The sequence below is a fragment of the Delphinus delphis genome, chromosome 2 (assembly GCF_949987515.2).
Source record: "Delphinus delphis chromosome 2, mDelDel1.2, whole genome shotgun sequence".
Taxonomy (NCBI): Eukaryota; Metazoa; Chordata; class Mammalia; order Artiodactyla; family Delphinidae; genus Delphinus; species Delphinus delphis.
Window position 1 is genome coordinate 86,706,902 of NC_082684.1, and position 19,117 is coordinate 86,726,018.

At 38.0% G+C, this 19,117-nt stretch overlaps 1 protein-coding gene across 4 annotated transcripts in view; it reads right to left on the reverse strand.

The window, feature by feature from the left end:
* Nucleotides 1-19,117, reverse strand: part of UBR1 (ubiquitin protein ligase E3 component n-recognin 1) — a 167,584-nt gene that overhangs the window by 120,062 nt on the left and 28,405 nt on the right. For 3 of the 4 annotated variants that reach the window (XM_060005097.1, XM_060005098.1, XM_060005096.1), the window contains exons 2-3: nt 9,119-9,375; nt 6,365-6,443 (exon numbers count right to left, since the gene is read on the reverse strand). In XM_060005097.1, the coding sequence (XP_059861080.1) occupies nt 6,365-6,443; nt 9,119-9,375 (336 nt within the window). Of the gene's footprint in view, nt 1-6,364; nt 6,444-9,118; nt 9,376-19,117 lie in introns of those variants that run through there. The other variant, XM_060005100.1, reaches the window with a different exon arrangement.

The following is a 19,117-nucleotide window of genomic DNA, read 5'->3' on the forward strand; positions in this document are numbered from 1 at the left end:
TTCTGGGACCAGGGCTTGAACCCGTGTCCCCTGCATTGGCAGGCAGATTCTTAACCACTGTGCCACCAGGGAAGTAAGTCCCTGATACATTAACTAAAGTCCATAATTTACATTTGGGTTCTCTCTTTGTGTTGTACATTTTGGGGGTCTTGACAAATGTATAATGACGTATATACACCACTACAGTATCACACAGGGTAGTTTTACTGCACTAAAAATTCCCTGTACTCCACCTATTCATCCCTCTATCCCTCCCACCATCATCTCCCAGCCTCAGCATCCACTGATCTTCTTACTGTCTCCATAGTGCTGCCTTTTCCAGAATGTCATACAGCTGGAACCATACAGTATATAGCCTTTTCACAATGGCTTCTTTCATTTAGAAACATGCATTTAAGGTCCTGCCATATCTTTTCATAGCTTGATAGATCATTTCTTTTTAGCACTGAATAATATTCCATTGTAGGACTTCCCTGGTGGTGGGCGCAGTGGTTAAGATTCTGCCTGCCAATGCAGGGGACACAGGTTCGAGCCCTGGTCCAGGAAGATCCCACGTGCCGTGGAGCAACCAAGCCTGTGTGCCACAACTACTGAGCCTGCACTCTACAGCCCGTGAGCCACAACTACTGAGCCCGTGTGCCACAACTACTGAAGCCCGTGTGCCCTATAGCCCATGCTCCGCAACAAGAGAAGCCACCACACTGAGAAGTCCGTGCACCACAACGAAGAGTAGCCCCCACTCGCTGGAACTAAAGAAAGCCTGCGCACAGCAACGAAGACCCAACGCAGCCAAAAATAAAAATAAAATAAATAAATAAAACATTTTTTAAAAATTCCATTGTATCAACGTACCAAAGTTTTTTCACCCATTCACCAACTGAAAGACATCTTGGTTGCATCCAAGTTTCAGCAAATATGAATAAAACTGCCATAAACATTTCTGTGCAGGTTTTTTGTGTGTTTTTTGTGGATATAAGTTTTCAATTCATTTGGGTAAATACCAAGGAGCATGATTGCTGGATTATGTGGTTACAGTGTATTTATTTCTATAAGAAACTGCCAAACTGTCTTCCAAAGTGGCTGTATCGTTTTGCATTCCCAACCCAGCAATGAATAGGAGTTCCTGTTCCTCCACATCCTCACCAGCATTTGGTATTGTCAATATTTTGGATTTCTGCCATTCTAATAGGTATGTAGTGGTATCTCACTATGGTTTTAATTTGTAATTCTCTAATGACATATGATGTTTTGCATCTTTTTGTGTGCTTATTGCCATTTACGTATCTTCTTGGTGAAGTGTCTGTTTCAGATCTTTTGCCCATTTTTAAAGCTGAGTTGTTCATTTTCTTACTGTTGAGTTTTAAGAGTTTTTTGTATATAGTGGATAACAATCCTTTATCAGATACATGTTTTGCAAAGCCTTCCACCCAGTCTGTGGCTTGTCTTTTTATTCTCTGAAAGGTCTCTATTTTTTAATCCAGTAATTCCACTTCTGAGAACCTAGCCTAAAAAATAATCTTACATATAGAAAAATGATTTACATATAAAGATATTTATAGCAATATTGCTTACAATTAAAAAAAACTGAAACCTGAACAAATTCTCCAATAGGTAAGCAGTTAAAATATATTATGGTTTAATATTATATACCCAATAAGTTCTAAAAGAAACATAATTGAATGCAAAATTGAATCCAAAAATTGAATGCATAATTATACATATTGTGCTTTTTCCATTTAAAAGTATATTCTTCCTTTTACAACTCTGTAAGCTTCATTTGAAAACTGTTTTTTTCTGATTAGAGGAAACAGCTGTATGAATATACTATTTTTGTAACTCACTATTCTCATTTAACAACAAAAAGGAAACATTTATGGAGTTAAAAATAATCTTTGGGACTTCCCTGGCAGTACAGTGGTTAAGACTCCATGTTTCCATTGCAGGGGGCACAGATTCGATCCCTGGTCGGGGAACTAAGATCCCACATACCACGTGGTGCAGTCAAAAAAATAATAATAATAATCTTAAACAGTGGGTGTTTTTATTTTGAGGATAAAAATGCAGAGGTTTACTGAAAGTTTTTTTAAAGATAGTACTTCAGTATATTCTTTCTTGTTTCATGGTTACCTTTTTGTGTGTATGTAAGAATGTTTAAGTTCTACTCTCTAAGCAAATTTCAATCATACAATAATACAGTGTTATCAACTATAGTCACCATGTTAAATACATTAGATCCTCAGACCTTATTTATCTTACTGTAGCTTTTTTTAAGGGATAAACTACTGAAAAGCTGGATATCACAAAGAAGGGTCACGTTACACACAGCAGAACAAAAAGCTCCAATTTTTATCTGTTATTTTCCTGTTCTCAAAAGGTTTTTGTTTTGTTTTGTTTCTTGTTTTTTATGCCTCTACTTTACTTTCAATTCTCATCTTGGATTGTGCAAGATCACAGAGAAAACTCTTTGGAATGGGATATAAGTTTTACACATAAGGGAAAATTCAATTTTTGGCTCTTTGGTATTAAATTAAAATTTATATGAACACATGAAGTTTGACACTTAAAAACAACCTCAACAGGGCTTCCCTGGTGGCGCAGTGGTTAAGAATCCGCCTGCCAATGCAGGGGACATGGGTTCGAGCCCTGGTCCGGGAAGATCCCACATGCCGCAGAGCAACTAAGCCCACGCACCACAACTACTGAGCCTGCGCTCTACAGCCTGCGAGCCACAACTACTGAAGCCTGCGCACCTAGAGCCCGTGCTCCGCAACAAGAGAAGCCACTGCAATGAGAAGCCCACGCACCACAACAAAGAGCAGCCCCCACTCACTGCAACTAGAGAAAGCCCACGCGCAGCAACAAAGACCCAATGCAGCCAAAAATAAAATTTTAAAAAAAACAATAAAAAGTTAAGATAGTTAAGTATTCATTGATATGATTTTTTATCATAAACAATATATAATCAAGACGAACTATTTTTGTGTCTGCAAGTCAGGTGCTATCAAGCAAACAGCAATCCTTTTTAAATGTTTAACTCAAAGACAAATAGGAAGACTCAATAAATTTTAATTTTCCAAATGTTCTCAGAAAGAATTATCAGAAGCATCCTCCAGTTATAAAACACAGTTGGGTAATCCATTTACCCCAAATGAAACACCTGTGTGTGTTGTGAGGTAGCAATGATAGAACTATGATCTTCTGTGGTGATAACACCCGCAACGCAGAAGCATTCTCTCTTCACATGAAGAGTGTGAATAACAAGAAGGGATGGAGAGTCACCTTTCATTATTTCATCAACTATTGGTGTTTTCACAGTATTTTAAATGCCTGATTTCAATTTTACAACAACAATACCAATATTTATTCTGAAAGGTAATCGTATGTTCCAAGTAGCAGAACTTCCAACACGATCTCTAAGAATAATTCAAAGTTCTTTTTTTGGCCGCACTGTGTGGCTTGCAGGATCTCAGTTCCCTAACCAGGGACTGAACTCGGGCCATAGCAGTGAAAGCACTGAGTCCTAACCGCTAGACCACCAGAGAACTCCCTAATTCGCAGTTCTGAACCATGCTTCAGAAAAACATTTCCAGCAGTGCAGGATTTATTCCTATTTCATCGTTGGTAATAACTGCACATGTCACTGCAGGAACTTTACATTCTTCTGCCGCAGACTTTAAGACTGCTGTGAAAGGTGTACTTTTGGGAACACTGAGTACTCCGTAAGGCAGACAGCAGCGTGACTTTAAAGGAAAACTTGGACATGGTGGAGCAGGTCTGGACAGAGTTGCCATGCCATCTCCATGCAGCAGCCCCACTTCCTCTGTGGTGCCGGGGACTGCAAAAGTTGTTCTGTGCTATTCTGTGACAAAAGGTTTTTCTTGGTGCTTTCTTCACATAGTACCTGATCTTGGGTCTGCATCCCCATCGTTATTCTTTTCTTCCCCTTCTCTGCAGCAACACAGATCCCTTCTTATTTCTTCTCATCTTTTTTTTAAATGGCTTCATTTTTTCTTTTATTATGTTTTTTATTATAAAAAGAATATACACAATGTATAGGCAAGTTACAAAGTATAATAATAAAATGATCTAGCATCTAACACAAGAGAATATTAATACTGTTGATGTTCCCTCTGTGATCATCCACTTGCCCTGGAGGTTACTATTATGTGAATTGTATTTATTAGTCATTCCCTCACTTTTCTTTAAAAATTTCACCACACATAGTAGGTATTCCAGAAAGACTCTACCAAATTATTCTCCCACCAAAAGTCTTCTGTTCTCTTCACACTCACTTTTGAAGGGTAATATTTTTAAAAGCTTATGAACATAATTTTTTATTAGTTACATAACAGCCCATCCTTCTGAAAACTCAAAGGTTCCTGAGTAAGCTGTGTACGCACCCTCTACAAGAAGAGCTCTGCAAAAACCTAAAGATGATAAACCTAAGCATGCTTCATAAAAGAGTGCTTTGTGGTGGCAGTGTAGACTGGTAAACTTTCAATACTCAAAGGTAGCTTAGTGAAGAAGTTCCTAAAATTTAACAGACAAGTTTTACCAGTCCACGGAAAATCAGAAAAGGAAGGAATAAGGAATGTGATGAGCTCTTTAACAGAGCTACATGTATGCAATCTAAAGACCTGCTCTTTAGTCTGAGATTATCCTACTTTCTTGGAATTAAATTTTCTTTTTCTTCATAAAATGATAGGAGATGGTAGGTATTTTTTGGTTGCTGTTCATGTGCTCTTTTTAAAATTAAAATTGAACTTCCCTAGCCAAATAAAAATTTGAAAACCCTATGTCTTACCCAAGTCTTGTGAAATTGTACTGGACCACAAAATCCCAAAGTTTGGCAACTGGAAAACTCTGGCCTTGAGACTTCAGCATCTCTCCCCCTTAACATCCCAGAGTAAAACTAAGAAGAAATTAACAACTTCCTCATTGTCTCTACTTCTGGCATCCTTTCTTGAGTTCTCCAACATAAGGAAAAAACTATAATAAATGGAGACGACTGGGAAATATGAAATTAACCAATGATCAACTTTGTAAATTCCATCACTGATTAGCTTTGCAATGTTAGGAAAACATTTTAACCACACTACATGATAGGCTCCTCATGTTTTTTCTTTTGCACAATAATAAAAATACATATATATATATAACATATATCTATAGCTTATCATTTCCTGAGATAGAAGCACTAATGTTGAAGCCAGTCTAAAAACATGAATCACACTTTCAGCTCTATGGAAGAAATAGTCTACATAACTTTAAGATGTTATTTACATTTACATGGGACCTTCGGCATATTATATGTACAAAGAGAAACATCAATTATTATATCTGCCCAAGCCCAGAGCACAGAACCAATACTGTTACTTGAAAAATACATTTCAGCTCAAAATAACAAAGTTGTCTGAAGATGTCACAGGAGAGGCAAATCCCTCAACCTCACTACTAATTAAGAAAATTAAACTAAGACCACCATGTGATACCATTATATACCCACCAAACTGGCTAAAATTTAAAAGACTAGCAACACCAAATCTTGTAAGTGTGTGTTGGTATAACCACTTTGGAAAACACTATCTACTATGACTTAAGATATACCCTAGAACTCAGCAATTCTATTCCAGATATATACCCTGGATAAACTCCTGTACATGTGTACCAAAATACACAAATAAGAATGTCCACAGCAGAATTGTTTTAATACAATAACAGTCCCAAATTGGAAACAATCTACATATCTATATACAGTACAATGAATAAAGACAATATGGATTATTAAACCCTATAAGGTAAATGGACAAAATATATATATGCGTATATATATATAAGTATATACTTAATGCCGAGTGAAAGCTACTCAACAAGAAAAAGATACAGAATGACTCCATCTGTACAGAATTCAAAAACAGAACCATTCAATATGATTTGGGTGATAAACTAAAAGGGAAATCAAGGAAACCATTATCACAAAACACAGGAGAGAGAGATTATCACAAAGGAGGAGAGAAGGATGGTGATCCAGAAGGAACAAATGGGAGGCCACTGAGAGCTGGAAATGTCTCATTTCTTGACCTAAGTAGTGGTTACACAGGTGTTCATTTTATAGTTATTCTTTAAGCTGTTCATATGCTTTATACAATCTTCTGCATCAAAATGATGTATCTCAAAAATTAAAAAATTGTAAGGAGCTGCATCTTGAAGTAGTAGATGTCTTATCACATGATATGTTTAACCAGAGCTAAAGGTTTACAAATCAGGTCTGTTACAGCAGGAACTCGAGTACTAGTCAGGAATTTGGACTAGCTGGCCATCAGACTCCTGCCAATCTAGAGATTTTAGGCATCTATTTTCATACCTTGTAACGATGATTTTTATGAACACTATTCTGGAAGCAGTCCATACAGAGTACACATGTTGGATCAATTGCACAGTCCCTGAAAAAGATTAAAAATCAGACTCCAAAATTTACATGACTCCTGCTGATGCTCAAGGTATGACTATAAAGTAATGTGAATGAATTTCCTATATCATGCACAAACTGATTATGAAAATACTTTAAAAACTGAATTCCAGGGACTTCCCTGGCAGTCCAGTGGTTAAGACTTCACCTTCCAAGGCAGGGGGTGTGGGTTCAATCCCTGATCGGGGAGCTAAGATTCCCACATGCCTTGTGGCCAAAAAACCAATACATAAAACAGAAGCAGTATTGTTAACAAATTCAATAAAGACTTTAAAGTCAAAAAGACACGTGCACCCCAATGTTCACTGAAGCACTATTTTCAATAGCCAGGTCATGGAAGCAACCTAAACGCCCATCGACAGACGAATGGATAAAGACGTTGTGGTACATATATACAGTGGAATATTACTCAGCCATAAAAAGGAACGAAATTGGGTCATTTGTAGAGACACGGATGGACCTAGAGACTGTCATACAGAGTGAAGTAAGTCAGAAAGAGAAAAACAAATATTGTATATTAATGCATATATGTGGAATCTAAAAAATGGTACAGATGAACCGGTTTGCAAGGCAGAAATAGAGACACAGATGTAGAGAACAAACATATGGACACAAAGGGGGGAAAGTTGGGGGTGGTAGGGGTGGTGTGATGAATTGGGATTGACATATATACACTAATATGTATAAAATAGATAACTAGTAAGAACCTGATGTATAAAAAATAAATAAAATTAAAAAAAAATTCATTTTCTGGTGCTCCATTTGGTAGCACATATACCAAGATTAGTTTTCTGAAAAATCATCAGCTTTTTTTCATTCTCTGCATCATCTTACCCTATTACAGTTATGAATGTATTTTACAGACACTGATTGTTCACTGGTAAATGAGGCTTGGTTAAAGACAAAATTCATTAGAATGTAAGCAACATAAATTAAAGGATTTTAATTTATTTTATTATAATGATATGTCCCAAGCATGTAGATCAGTGCCTGGCACACAACAGGTATTCAATGAATATTTACTGAATAAATTAAATTCAATCTCTCTTAATCTCTTTCCTAATAAAAACTTCTAAAATGTAAAATTTTATTTAATACTTTCAAGGAAACATTAACAATAATATATATTAGTGCAAAGTGCAAAATTAATTTTTAAAATATTTATTTAGAAAAGTTGAAGAGATGGAATTCGGCAGTTTTAAAAATGAATTTTTATAGGCTAATAAATAAAAACTGACTAATAATAGCCTCTAAAATATAATATCATCTACTAACCTATTCAGAGCAGGATTTGTCAACCTCAGCAGTACTGACATTTTGAACTGAATAATTATTTGCTGGCGATATAGGTGACTGTCCGTGTGCCATAGGATGTTTAAGCAGCAACCCTGGTCTCTACCCACTAGATGCCAGTACCATTCCCCTAGCTGTGACAATTAAAAATGCCTCCATGACCCTTTTGAAGAAATGAGGTCTACAAATATCTACTATGCTTTAGCTGAAATTGACCAGGCTTCAGCTAAAAATATATAACAAGATAAATGAAACTTACTGTCATATAGCAAAATAGAAATAAAATACTAAAGCTGACTGTTTCCTGAGAAAGGAAGAGAATAAAGAAAAACAGTATGTTCTAGACAACTGTTAACTATACATAAACCAGTCAAACCTAGAATTACAGTGAAGCAAAAAACAATTCTCTGTATAAAATCTAAAACTTCACATTCCTAACCTAAACAACCTCTAATAAAAGAAAGAAAAGGGCCTCCCTGGTGGCGCAGTGGTTGAGAGTCCGCCTGCTGATGCAGGGGACACGGGTTCGTGCCCCGGTCCGGGAGGATCCCACATGCCACGGAGCGGCTGGGCCCGTGAGCCATGGTCGCTGAGCCTGCACGTCCGGAGCCTGTGCTCCCCAACAGGAGAAGCCACAACAGTGAGAGTCCCGCGTACCGCAAAAAAAAAAAGAAGAAAGAAAAAAAAACTAAAAGTGTTGTTAAGATCTAAAAGTTAAAAGTTTCAGGCAGGAGTAGAGAATAAAAAAGTTCTCTGTGTTACCATGCTGTGTTAAGTCAATCTCTCTCACAAAAGGCAAAAAAAAAGCCTAAAGCTGTTTCCAGTTTCCTTACCACTGGCCTCTTCTATCCAACTAAATTACAAATGCTCCTACAGGTCCACAACCCTCTGATACCAAATCTCACTTGGTGGCGGAAAAATGACCTGAAATGACAAGGGACTATAGACTTTATTTATACCACTTGCTGTGAACAGTCATAGGTTTCTTACAGAAATGCTCTGTTTGATTACAGGATCCTGACCTGACTCCACTAGGGAAGTATTCAGAATTCTGAAATACATGTGGCGCCAAGAGTTTCAGATAAGGGTGTATGGACTATGTTATAAACAAGGCAAAAATATATCTCTTATATACTTCTGGAGAACAGGAAGAAAAAGTGAGAGAACTGTTTAAGTCATATATTTAAAAACAAGCTGTATTAGCAAAAACAAACTTATAGTGCACAATAAAACAAAGTAAATTATGTAGAATTAAATATATTATAAATAGTAATATACCAAGAAAGGTACATCATAAAATACATACAGAACACCAAGTTGTTATTATAACCAATCCTGTACATTTCTAAATCTTACCTACAAGAATATGTTGTCTCTCCACTTTTGAAAACCTTCCCACAGAGTTGAAATGCTCCACTGTGCTTCAATTTCTCTAAGCAAATATCTGGATCTTCTCCAAATAAGTACCATTCCAGTGGAGTGACTATTGACATTTGTATATTCTCCTCCTGCTTTTCCAAGTCTGGTTCCATTTCAGCAAAATAAATTTCGGGCACCAATCGTGCCAAATGGTTCAAGAAAGTAGTATGAAAATCAATTTGCTGATGCCACCACTGAAAAACAAAACAAAACAAAAATTAAACTTTGTTACAAGTTCCTTCTTAAAAATCTAGGGGCACCAGTAATTGTGTAGTTTCAGAGGAACTGATTTACAATATATTCTTCCTTTATACTTCACCAATACAAAAGGAAAGTAAATGATTTTTTTTTTAAAAAAAGGCTTGGAAATAAGTGGTTGTCCCCATATCACAGATATCTGGAAAAAAGAAGTGCAGCTATAGTGGATGGAGAATTACTCTTCCCTTCTGAAATGGTCAACTCCTGGTGTGTGAAGATTCTATTATCAGTCAAAGGCTGTAGAGACAAAGTATTCCCCATACCAGTAGTTCAACTATTTTATTTTCTTCTTACAATTTTATTGAGATATAATTGACATATAGCACTTATAAGTTTAAGGTATACAGCATAATTATCTGACTTACATATATCATGAAATGATCACCACAATAGTTTTAGTGAACATCCATCATCTCACACAGAAACAAAATTAAATGAATAGAAAAAAAAAAAGTGTTTTTCCTTGTGATAAAAACTCTTAGGATTTACTCTCTAGTAGTTTAATTATTTAAAGGAACCATAGCGTTTAATGAGAGATCAAAATGAATGAGTGCCAGAGTTTTCAGAACACAAAAAGCACTAACCATAAAAGAAAAAAACAGATAAATTGGACCTCAGCAAAAGTAAAACCTTCTGCTCTTCAAAAGAAACTGTTACAGATGGCATTTCTGCCATGCTTATTTATACATGAAAACATGTTCAACATCATTAAATCATTAGAGAAGCGCAAATTAAGACAACAATGAGGAGAAACCAAGATGGCGGCAGAGTAGAAGGACGTGGAGTTCATCTCTCTCCACAAAAGCATCAAGAATACATCTACAGATGGAACAATTCTCAAAGAACACCGGCTGAACACTAGCAGAAGACCTCGGACACCAGAAACGACAAGAAACACCCCTGCATAACCGGGTAGGATGAAAGTAAGAAGGGAAAAATAAGAGGAGAAAAAGTGGGACAGGATCTGTGCCCCTCAGGGGAGCTGAAGCACAGAGGTTCCCGCATCCGGGGAAGCCCCCTCACTGATGGGGAAATCACTTGGGACAGAAGGCGAACATCTGAGGCTGTCAGAGGAGGATGAAATGGCTGGTCTGTAGCAGACGGGACAGAGTGAGACCTACACAGATGGTCAGTGCCACAGGCCTGTGTGCCCCAGACTGGGACGTGTGTCTGCCAGTTCACACGGGGGCTGAGAGCTGGAACATGGGGATTAGAAAGCAAACCTAGGGGGAGAACTGCTGTTGGCTGCAAGGAGACAGCCTGAGGGGACAGGAGGGAGGAAATCAGCAACCGGGACACTTATGAAGGAAACCCAAACTGCCATAGAAGCAAGGCACCACTGTTGAATGACGTGCAGTGGGTGGAACCACCACAGCAGCCTCTCTCTCCCCACGCACTGACCCCTGCCCCAACAGGCGCTAGGAAAAGCTGCCAGAACTGACCTTCTCATGCCGGTCACCAGGCGCTAGGAAAGGCTCCCACTAGGGCCAGATCTCTCATGCCCGTGGCCACCAGTTTTCCTGCGTACCTGTCGCTGCCAGGGCCCCCAAGACCCAGGCAGTCATGCCACCTCCGCGCCCTGTCCTCACCAGAGCAGACCTGAGGGCTCCAAGGCAGCCTCGGAAGCAGACTCTGGTGGGTGGCACACACGCAAAGGTGGGGTTAAAACCACAGCTGAGCCCCAGGGGCGGGGCGACTAAAGAAGAGGAACAAAAATCTTTCCGTGCAGCTACACAAACTGCACGTTAAATCCCCGCGATCGTCTTGGTAAATCCTCCATCTATGAAATATCTGAACGGACAACGAGTGTTCCCAGAACAGAAACCAGTCTAGTGCTAGCAGCTATGGACTTTGGGGACTAGTACACCCAAGAGTTGGGCCATGTCAGAGTCCTAGCTGTCCCCCAGTACCCAGAGAGAGACCAGAAACCTACCTAGAGGTTTTGGAGGGTGGCCTGGGGATACAGAGGTTGGCTGTGACTCAAGGTGAGGGCAAGGACACTGACAGTTGAGACCCCAGGAAAATATAATTATTACTATTTTTTTAATGTTTTGTTTTGTCCTGTATATTTTATTATTTGTTTTTATTTAGTTTTTTAAATTTATAATATATTTTTTCTATTTCTACATTACTTTTTTGTTGTTCTGTGTTTTTAACTTGCTTTTTTTTTCTTTGTGCTATTTAACTTTTATTTATTGTTTTTGTGTGTTTGTTTTGTATTCCTTGCTTTTCCCTTCAATTTGCATTCTGCTTTTGTTTTTGTTTTTCTGGTTAGTTTTGCTTTTAATTGTTTAATTTTGTTTTGGGATTCTTTTGTTGGTCTGGCTGTTCTTTTTCATTTTCTCTGTTTTATGTTTTGGTTTCTTATTTTGTACGTGTGTGTGTGTGTGTGTGTGTGTGTGTGTGTGTGATTATTTTTGTTTCTGTTTGGTTTTACTTTTACCATTTGGGGTTTTGTTTGTCTCTTCCTTTGTTTGTTTCTTTCTTTTTAATTGTTGCTGTTGCTTCTTGCTTGTTTTTGTCTTTGCTATTTGTCCCGAGTTTTGTATGTCTGTTTGTTTTCATTTGTTTTCTTCCTACCCTTTTATTTCTTTCTTTTTTCTTTTCTTTTTTTTTCCCCCATTTTTGCTGAGCTGTGTGGCATGCGGGGTCTTGGTTTCCAGGCAGGGGGTCAGGCCTGAGCCTCTGAGGTGGGAGTGCCGAGCCCAGGAAACTGGAATGCCAGAGAATTCCTGGCCCCAGAGCTCTCCCGGGAGTCTCCATCTCAACTCCAAGACCCGACTCCACCCAACTGCCTGCAGGCTCCACTGCTGGACACCCCATGACAAACAACAAACAAGACAGGAACACAAACCCAACCATCAGCAGACAGGCTGCCTAAAGTCGTACTAAGGCCACAGACACCCCAAAACACACCACCTGACACAGCCCTGTCCATCACAGGGAAAAGATCCAGCTCCACCCACCAAAACGCAGGCGCCAGTCCTTCCCACCAGGAAGCCTAAACAGGTCACTGGACCAAACTCACCCACTGGGGGCAGACACCAGAAGCAAGAGGAACTATGACCCTGCAACCTGCGGAAAGGAGACCTCAAACACAGTAAGTTAGACAAAGGAGAAGATACAGAAATACGCAGCAGATGAAGGAGCAAGGTAAAAACCCACCAGACCAAACAAATGAAGAGGAAATAGGCAGTCCACATGAAAAGAATTCAGAGTAATGATAGTAAAGATGACCCAAAATCTTGGAAACAGAATGGAGAAAATACAAGAAATGTTTAACAGAGACCTATAAAAACTAAAGAACAAACAAACAGTGATGAACAACACAATAACTGAAATTAAAAAACAAAATAGAAGGAATCAATAGCAGAATAACTGAGGCAGAAGAACGGATAAGTGACCTGGAAGATAGAATGGTGGAACTAACAGCCAAGGAGCAGAATAAAGAAAAAAGAATGAAAAGAATTGAAGACAGTCTCAGAGACCACTGGGACAACATTAAACGCACCAACATTCGAATTATAGTGGTCCCAGAGGAAGAACAGAAAGAGAAAGGGTCTGAAAAAAATGTGAAGAGATTATTGTTGAAAACTTTCCTAACATGGGAAAGGAAATAGTCAATCAAGTCCAGGAAGCGCAGGGAGTCCAGGCAGGATAAACCCAAGGAGAAAAATGCTGAGACACATATTAATCAAACTATCAAAAATTAAATACAAAGAAAAAATATTAAAAGCAGCAAGGGAAAAACAACAAATAACATACAAGGGAATCCATGCAAGGTTATCAGCTGATCTTTCAGCAGAAACTCTATAGGCCAGAAGAGAGTGGCAGGATATATTTAAAGTGATGAAAGGGAAAAATCTACAACCAAGATTACTCTAGCCAGCAAGGCTCTCACTCAGATCTCACAGAGAAATCAAAAGCTTTACAGACAAGCAAAAGCTAAGAGAATTCAGCACCACCAGACCAACTTTACAACAAATGCTAAAAGAACTTCTCTAGGTAGGAAACACAAGACAAGAAAAAGACCTACAAAAACAAACCCAAAACAATTTAAAAAATGGTAACAGGAACATACATATTGATAATTACTTTATATGTAAATGGATTAAATGCTCCAACCAAAAGACACAAAGTGGCTGAATGAATATAAAAACAAGATCTGTATATATGTTGCCCACAAAACACCCACTTCAGACCTAGGGACACATACAAACTGAAAGTGAGGGGATGGAAAAAGATATTCCATGCAAATAGAAATCAAAAGAAAGCTGGAGTAGCAATACTCATATAAGACAAAATAGACTTTAAAATAAAGACTGTTACAACAAAGGACACAACATAATGATAAAGGGATCAATCCAAGAGGATATAACAATTGTAAATATGTACGCACCCAACACAGAAGCACTTCAATACATAAGGCAAATGCTGACAGCCAAAATAGTGGAAATTGACAGTAACACAATAGTGAGGGACTTCAACACTACACTTACACCAACAGATAGATCATCCAGAAAGAAAACTAATAAGGAGTCACAAGCCTTATATGACACATTAAACCAGATAGACGTAATTGATATCTATAGGACAATCCATCCGAAAGCAGCAAAATACACTTTCTTCTGAAGTGCACATGGAACATTCTCCAGGACAGATCACATCTTGGGTCACAAATCAACCCTTGGTAAATTTAAGAAAACTGAAATCGTATCAAGCATCTTTTCTGACCACGATACTATGAGATTAGAAATCAATTACGGAGAAAAAAACCGTAAAAAACACAAACACACGGAGGCTAAACAATATGCTACTAAAGAACCAAAAGATCACTGAAGAAATCAAAGACGAAATCAAAAAATACCTACAAACAAATTACAACAAAAACACGACGATCCAAAACCTATGGGATGCAGCAAAAGCAGTTCTAAGAGGGAAGTTTACAGAAACACAAGCCTACGTCAAGAAACAGGAAAAATCTCAAATAAACAATTTAACCTTACACCTAAAGGAACTACAGAAAGTGGAACAAACAAAACACAAAGTTAGCAGAAGGAAAGAAATCATAAAGATCAGAGCAGAAATAAATGAAATAGAAACAAAGAAAACAACAGCAAAGATCAATAAAACTAAAAGCTGGTTCTCTGTGGTTTCCCTGGTGGCGCAGTGGTTGAGAGTCCGCCTGCCGATGCAGGGGACACAGGTTCGTGTCCCGGTCCAGGAAGATCCCACAGGCCGCGGAGCGGCTGGGCCCGTGAGCCATGGCCGCTGAGCCTGCGCGTCCAGAGCCTGTGCTCCGCAACGGGAGAGGCCACAACAGTGAGAGGCCCGCGTACCGCAAAAAAAAAAAAAAAAAAATCTTCCAACAAACAAAAGCCCAGAACCAGATGGCTTCACAGGTGAATTCTACAAAACATTTAGAGAAGAGCTAACACCCATCCTTCTCAAACTCTTGCAAAAACTTGCAGAGGAAGGAACACTCCAAAACTCATTCTATGAAGCCACCATCACCCTGATACAAAAACCAGACAAAGATACTACAAAAAAAGGAAATTACAGACCAATATCACTGATGAATATAGATGCAAAAATCCTCAACAAAATACTAGCAAACAGAATCCAACAACACATTAAAAGGATCATACACCATGATCAAGTGGGATTTATCCCAGGGATGCAAGGATTCTTCAATATATGCGAATCAATCAATGCAATACACCATATTAACAAATTGAAGAATAAAAACCATATGATCATCTCAATAGATGCAGAAAAAGCTTTTGACAAAATTCAACACCCAATTATGATAAAAACTCTCCAGAAAGTGGGCATAGAGGGAACCTACCTCAACATAAGAAAGGCCATATATGACAAACCAACAGCAAACATCATTCTCAATGGTGAAAAACTGAAAGCATTTCCTCTAAGATCAGGAACAAGCCAAGGATGTCCACTCTCACCACTATTAATCAACATAGTTTTAGAAGTGCTAGCCACAGCAGTCAGAGAAGAAAAAGAAATAAAAGGAATATCAATTGGAAAAGAAGAAGTAAAACTGTCACTGTTTGCAGATGACATGATACTATACATAGAGAATCCTAAAGATGCTACCAGAAAACTACCAGAGCTAATCAATGAATTTGGTAAAGTTCCAGGATACAAAATTAATGCACAGAAATCTCCTGCATTCCTATACACTAACAACGAAAGATCAGAAAGAGAAATTAAGGAAATAATCTCATTCACCATAGCAACAAAAAGAATAAAATACCTAAGAATAAACCTACCTAAGGAGACAAAAGACCTGTATGCAGAAAACTATAAGACACTGATGAAAGAAACCAAAGATGACACAAACAGATGGAGAGATATACCATGTTCTTGGATTGGAAGAATCAATATTGTGAAGATGACTACACTACCCAAAGCAATCTACAGATTCAATGCAATCCCTATCAAATTACCAATGGCATCTTTTACAGAACTGGAACAAAAAATCTTAAAATTTCTATGGAGACACAAAAGACCCCAAAGAGCCAAAGCAGTCTCGAGGGAAAAAAATGGAGCTGGAGGAATCAGACCCCCTGACTTCAGATTAGACTACAAAGCTACAGTAATCAAGATAATATGGTACTGGCACAAAAACAGAAACAAAGATCAATGGAATACGATAGAAAGCCCAGAGATAAACCCACACACCCATGATCAACTAATCTATGACAAAGGAGGCAAGGATATACAATGGAGAAAAGACAGTCTCTTCAACAAGTGGTGCTGGGAAAACTGGACAGCTACATGTAAAAGATGAAATTAGAGCACTCCCTAACACCATACACAAAAATAAATTCAAAATGGATTAGAGACCTAAATGTAAGACCAGACACTATAAAACTCTTAGAGGAAAACATAGGAAGAACGCTCTTTGACATAAATCACAGAATCACAGCAAGATCTTTTTTGATCCACCTCCTAGAGTAATGGAAATAAAAACAAACAAATGGGACCTAATGAAACTTAAAAGCTTTTGCAAAGCAAAGGAAACTACAAACAAGACGAAAAGACAACCCTCAGAATGGGAGAAAATATTTGCAAACATATCAATGGACAAAGGATTAATCTCCAAAATATATAAACAGCTCATGCAGCTCAATATTAAAAAAACAAACAACCTAATCAAAAAATGGGCAGAAGACCTAAATAGACATTTCTCCAAAGAGGACATACAGATGGCCAAGAAGCACATGAAAAAAGCTGCTCAACATCACTAATATTAGAGAAATGCAAATCAAAACTACAATGAGGTATCACCTGACACCAGTCAGAATGGGCATCATCAGAAAATCTACAAACCACAAATGCTGGAGAGGGTGTGGAGAAAAGGGGACCCTCTTGCACTGTTGGTGGGAATGTAAATTGATACAGCCACTATGGAGAACAGTATGGAGGTTCTTTAAAAAACTAAAAATAGAACTACCATGTGACCCAGTAATCCCACTACTGGGCATACACCCAGAGAAAACCATAATTCGAAAAGACACATGCACCCCATGGAAGCAACCTAAATGCCCATCGACAGACGAATGGATAAAGAAGATGTGGTACATATATACACTGGAATATTACTCAGCCATAAAACAGAACGAAATTGGGTCACTTGTAGAGATGTGGATGGATCTAGAGACTGTCATAGAGAGTGAAGTTAAGTCAGAAAGAAAAAAACAAAAATCATATATTAATGCATATATGTGGAACCTAGAAAAATGGTACTGATAAAACGTTTTGCAGGGCACAAATAGAGACACAGATGTATAGAAGAAACGTATGGACACCAAGGGAGCAAAGTGGCGAGGAGGTAGGTAGTGGTGGGATGAATTGGGAGATTGGGATTGACATATATACACTAATATGTATAAAATAGATAACTAATAAGAAATTGCTGTTTTAAAAAATAAAATTTGAATGAGAAAATAATAATAAAATGGTAGCTCTAATGTCAACCACATCAATAATTACATTAAATTTTTTTAATTAAAAAAAGAAGTAACAAAGGATTAATCTGCAAAATATACAAACAGATCATATATCTCAATATCAAAAGCAAACAAACCAATCTAAAAATGGGCAGAAGCCCCAAAGAGACATTTCACCAAAGAAGATATGGAGATGGCCAAGAGGCACATGAAAAGATGCTCAACATCACTAATAATTAGAAAAAGGCAAATCAAAACTACGAGATATCACCTCACACCAGTCAGAATGGCCATCATCATGAAATCTATAAACAATAAATGCTGGAGAGGGTGTGGAAAAAATGGAACCCTCTTGCACTTTTGGTGGGAATGTAAATTGATACAGCCTCTGTGGAGAACAGTATGGAGGTTCCTTAAAAAACTAAAAAATAGAACTACCATGTGACCCAGCAATCCCATTCCTGGGCATATATCCAGAGAAAACCATAATTCGAAAGACACGTGCGCCCCAATGTTCATTGCAGCACTATTTACAATAGCCATGACATGGAAACAACATAAATGTTCATCAACAGAGGAATGGATAAAGAAGATGTGGTACAGATATACAATGGAATATTACTCAGCCATAAAAAGGAACAAAATTGGGTCATTTGTACAGATGTGGATGGACCTAGAGACTGTCATACACAGTGAAGTAAGTTAGAAAAACAAGTATCGTATATTAACGTATATATATGTAATCTGAAAAAATTGGTATAGACAATCGCATTTACAAAGCAGAATAGAGACAAAGACGTAGAGAACAAACGTATGGATACCAAGGGGTTGCGGGAGTAGGTAGGATGAATTGGGAGATTGGGATTGACATATATACACTACTGATACTATGTATAAAATAGATAATTAATGAGAACCTACTGTGTAGCATAGAGAACTCTATTCAATGCTCTGTGGTAACCTAAATGGGATGGAAATCCAAAAAAGAGGGGATATATGTGTACGTATAGCTGATTCACTTTGCTGTACAGTAGAAACTAACGCAACATTGTAAAGCAACTATACTCCAATAAAAATTTTTTTTAAATGACAGTGAGATACACCTATAATACCTAAATAAACATTTGGCAATACCAAGTATCAACAAGGATGCAGAAAACTGGAAAAGGAATGTGCTGGTAGGAACTCAAAATGTTATACATCCACTTTACAAAAGAGTTTAGCAGTTTCTTACAAAGTTAAATATATACTTACTATATGACCCAGCAATCAAACTCCTAGTTATCTACCCAAGAACTTATGTTCACAGACAATTGTACATGAAGTTATAGCAATTTTATTCATTATCGCTCAAAACTAGAAATGATTCAGGTGTCCTTCAACTGGTGGATTATAAACAAACTGTACATCCAAACCATAGAATACTGCTCAACAATAAAAGGACTGAATTATCAATGCATGCAACATCAAAAGAAGTCAAACTCAAGAGGCTATGTCCTACTGCCTCTTAGCAGTTGGGACCATGTTCATGTTGTCAGCGTATCTGTGAACTGAGCAAAGCCCACCTCTGTGCCAAATTCCTGATTCCCATTATAAGTGGCTTTGGTGTTTTTCCTTTTTTGGCTGTGCTGCAAGGCATGTGGGATCTTACTTCCCCGACCAGGGATCGAACCCACGCCCCCTGCAGTGGGAGTGCAGAGTCTTA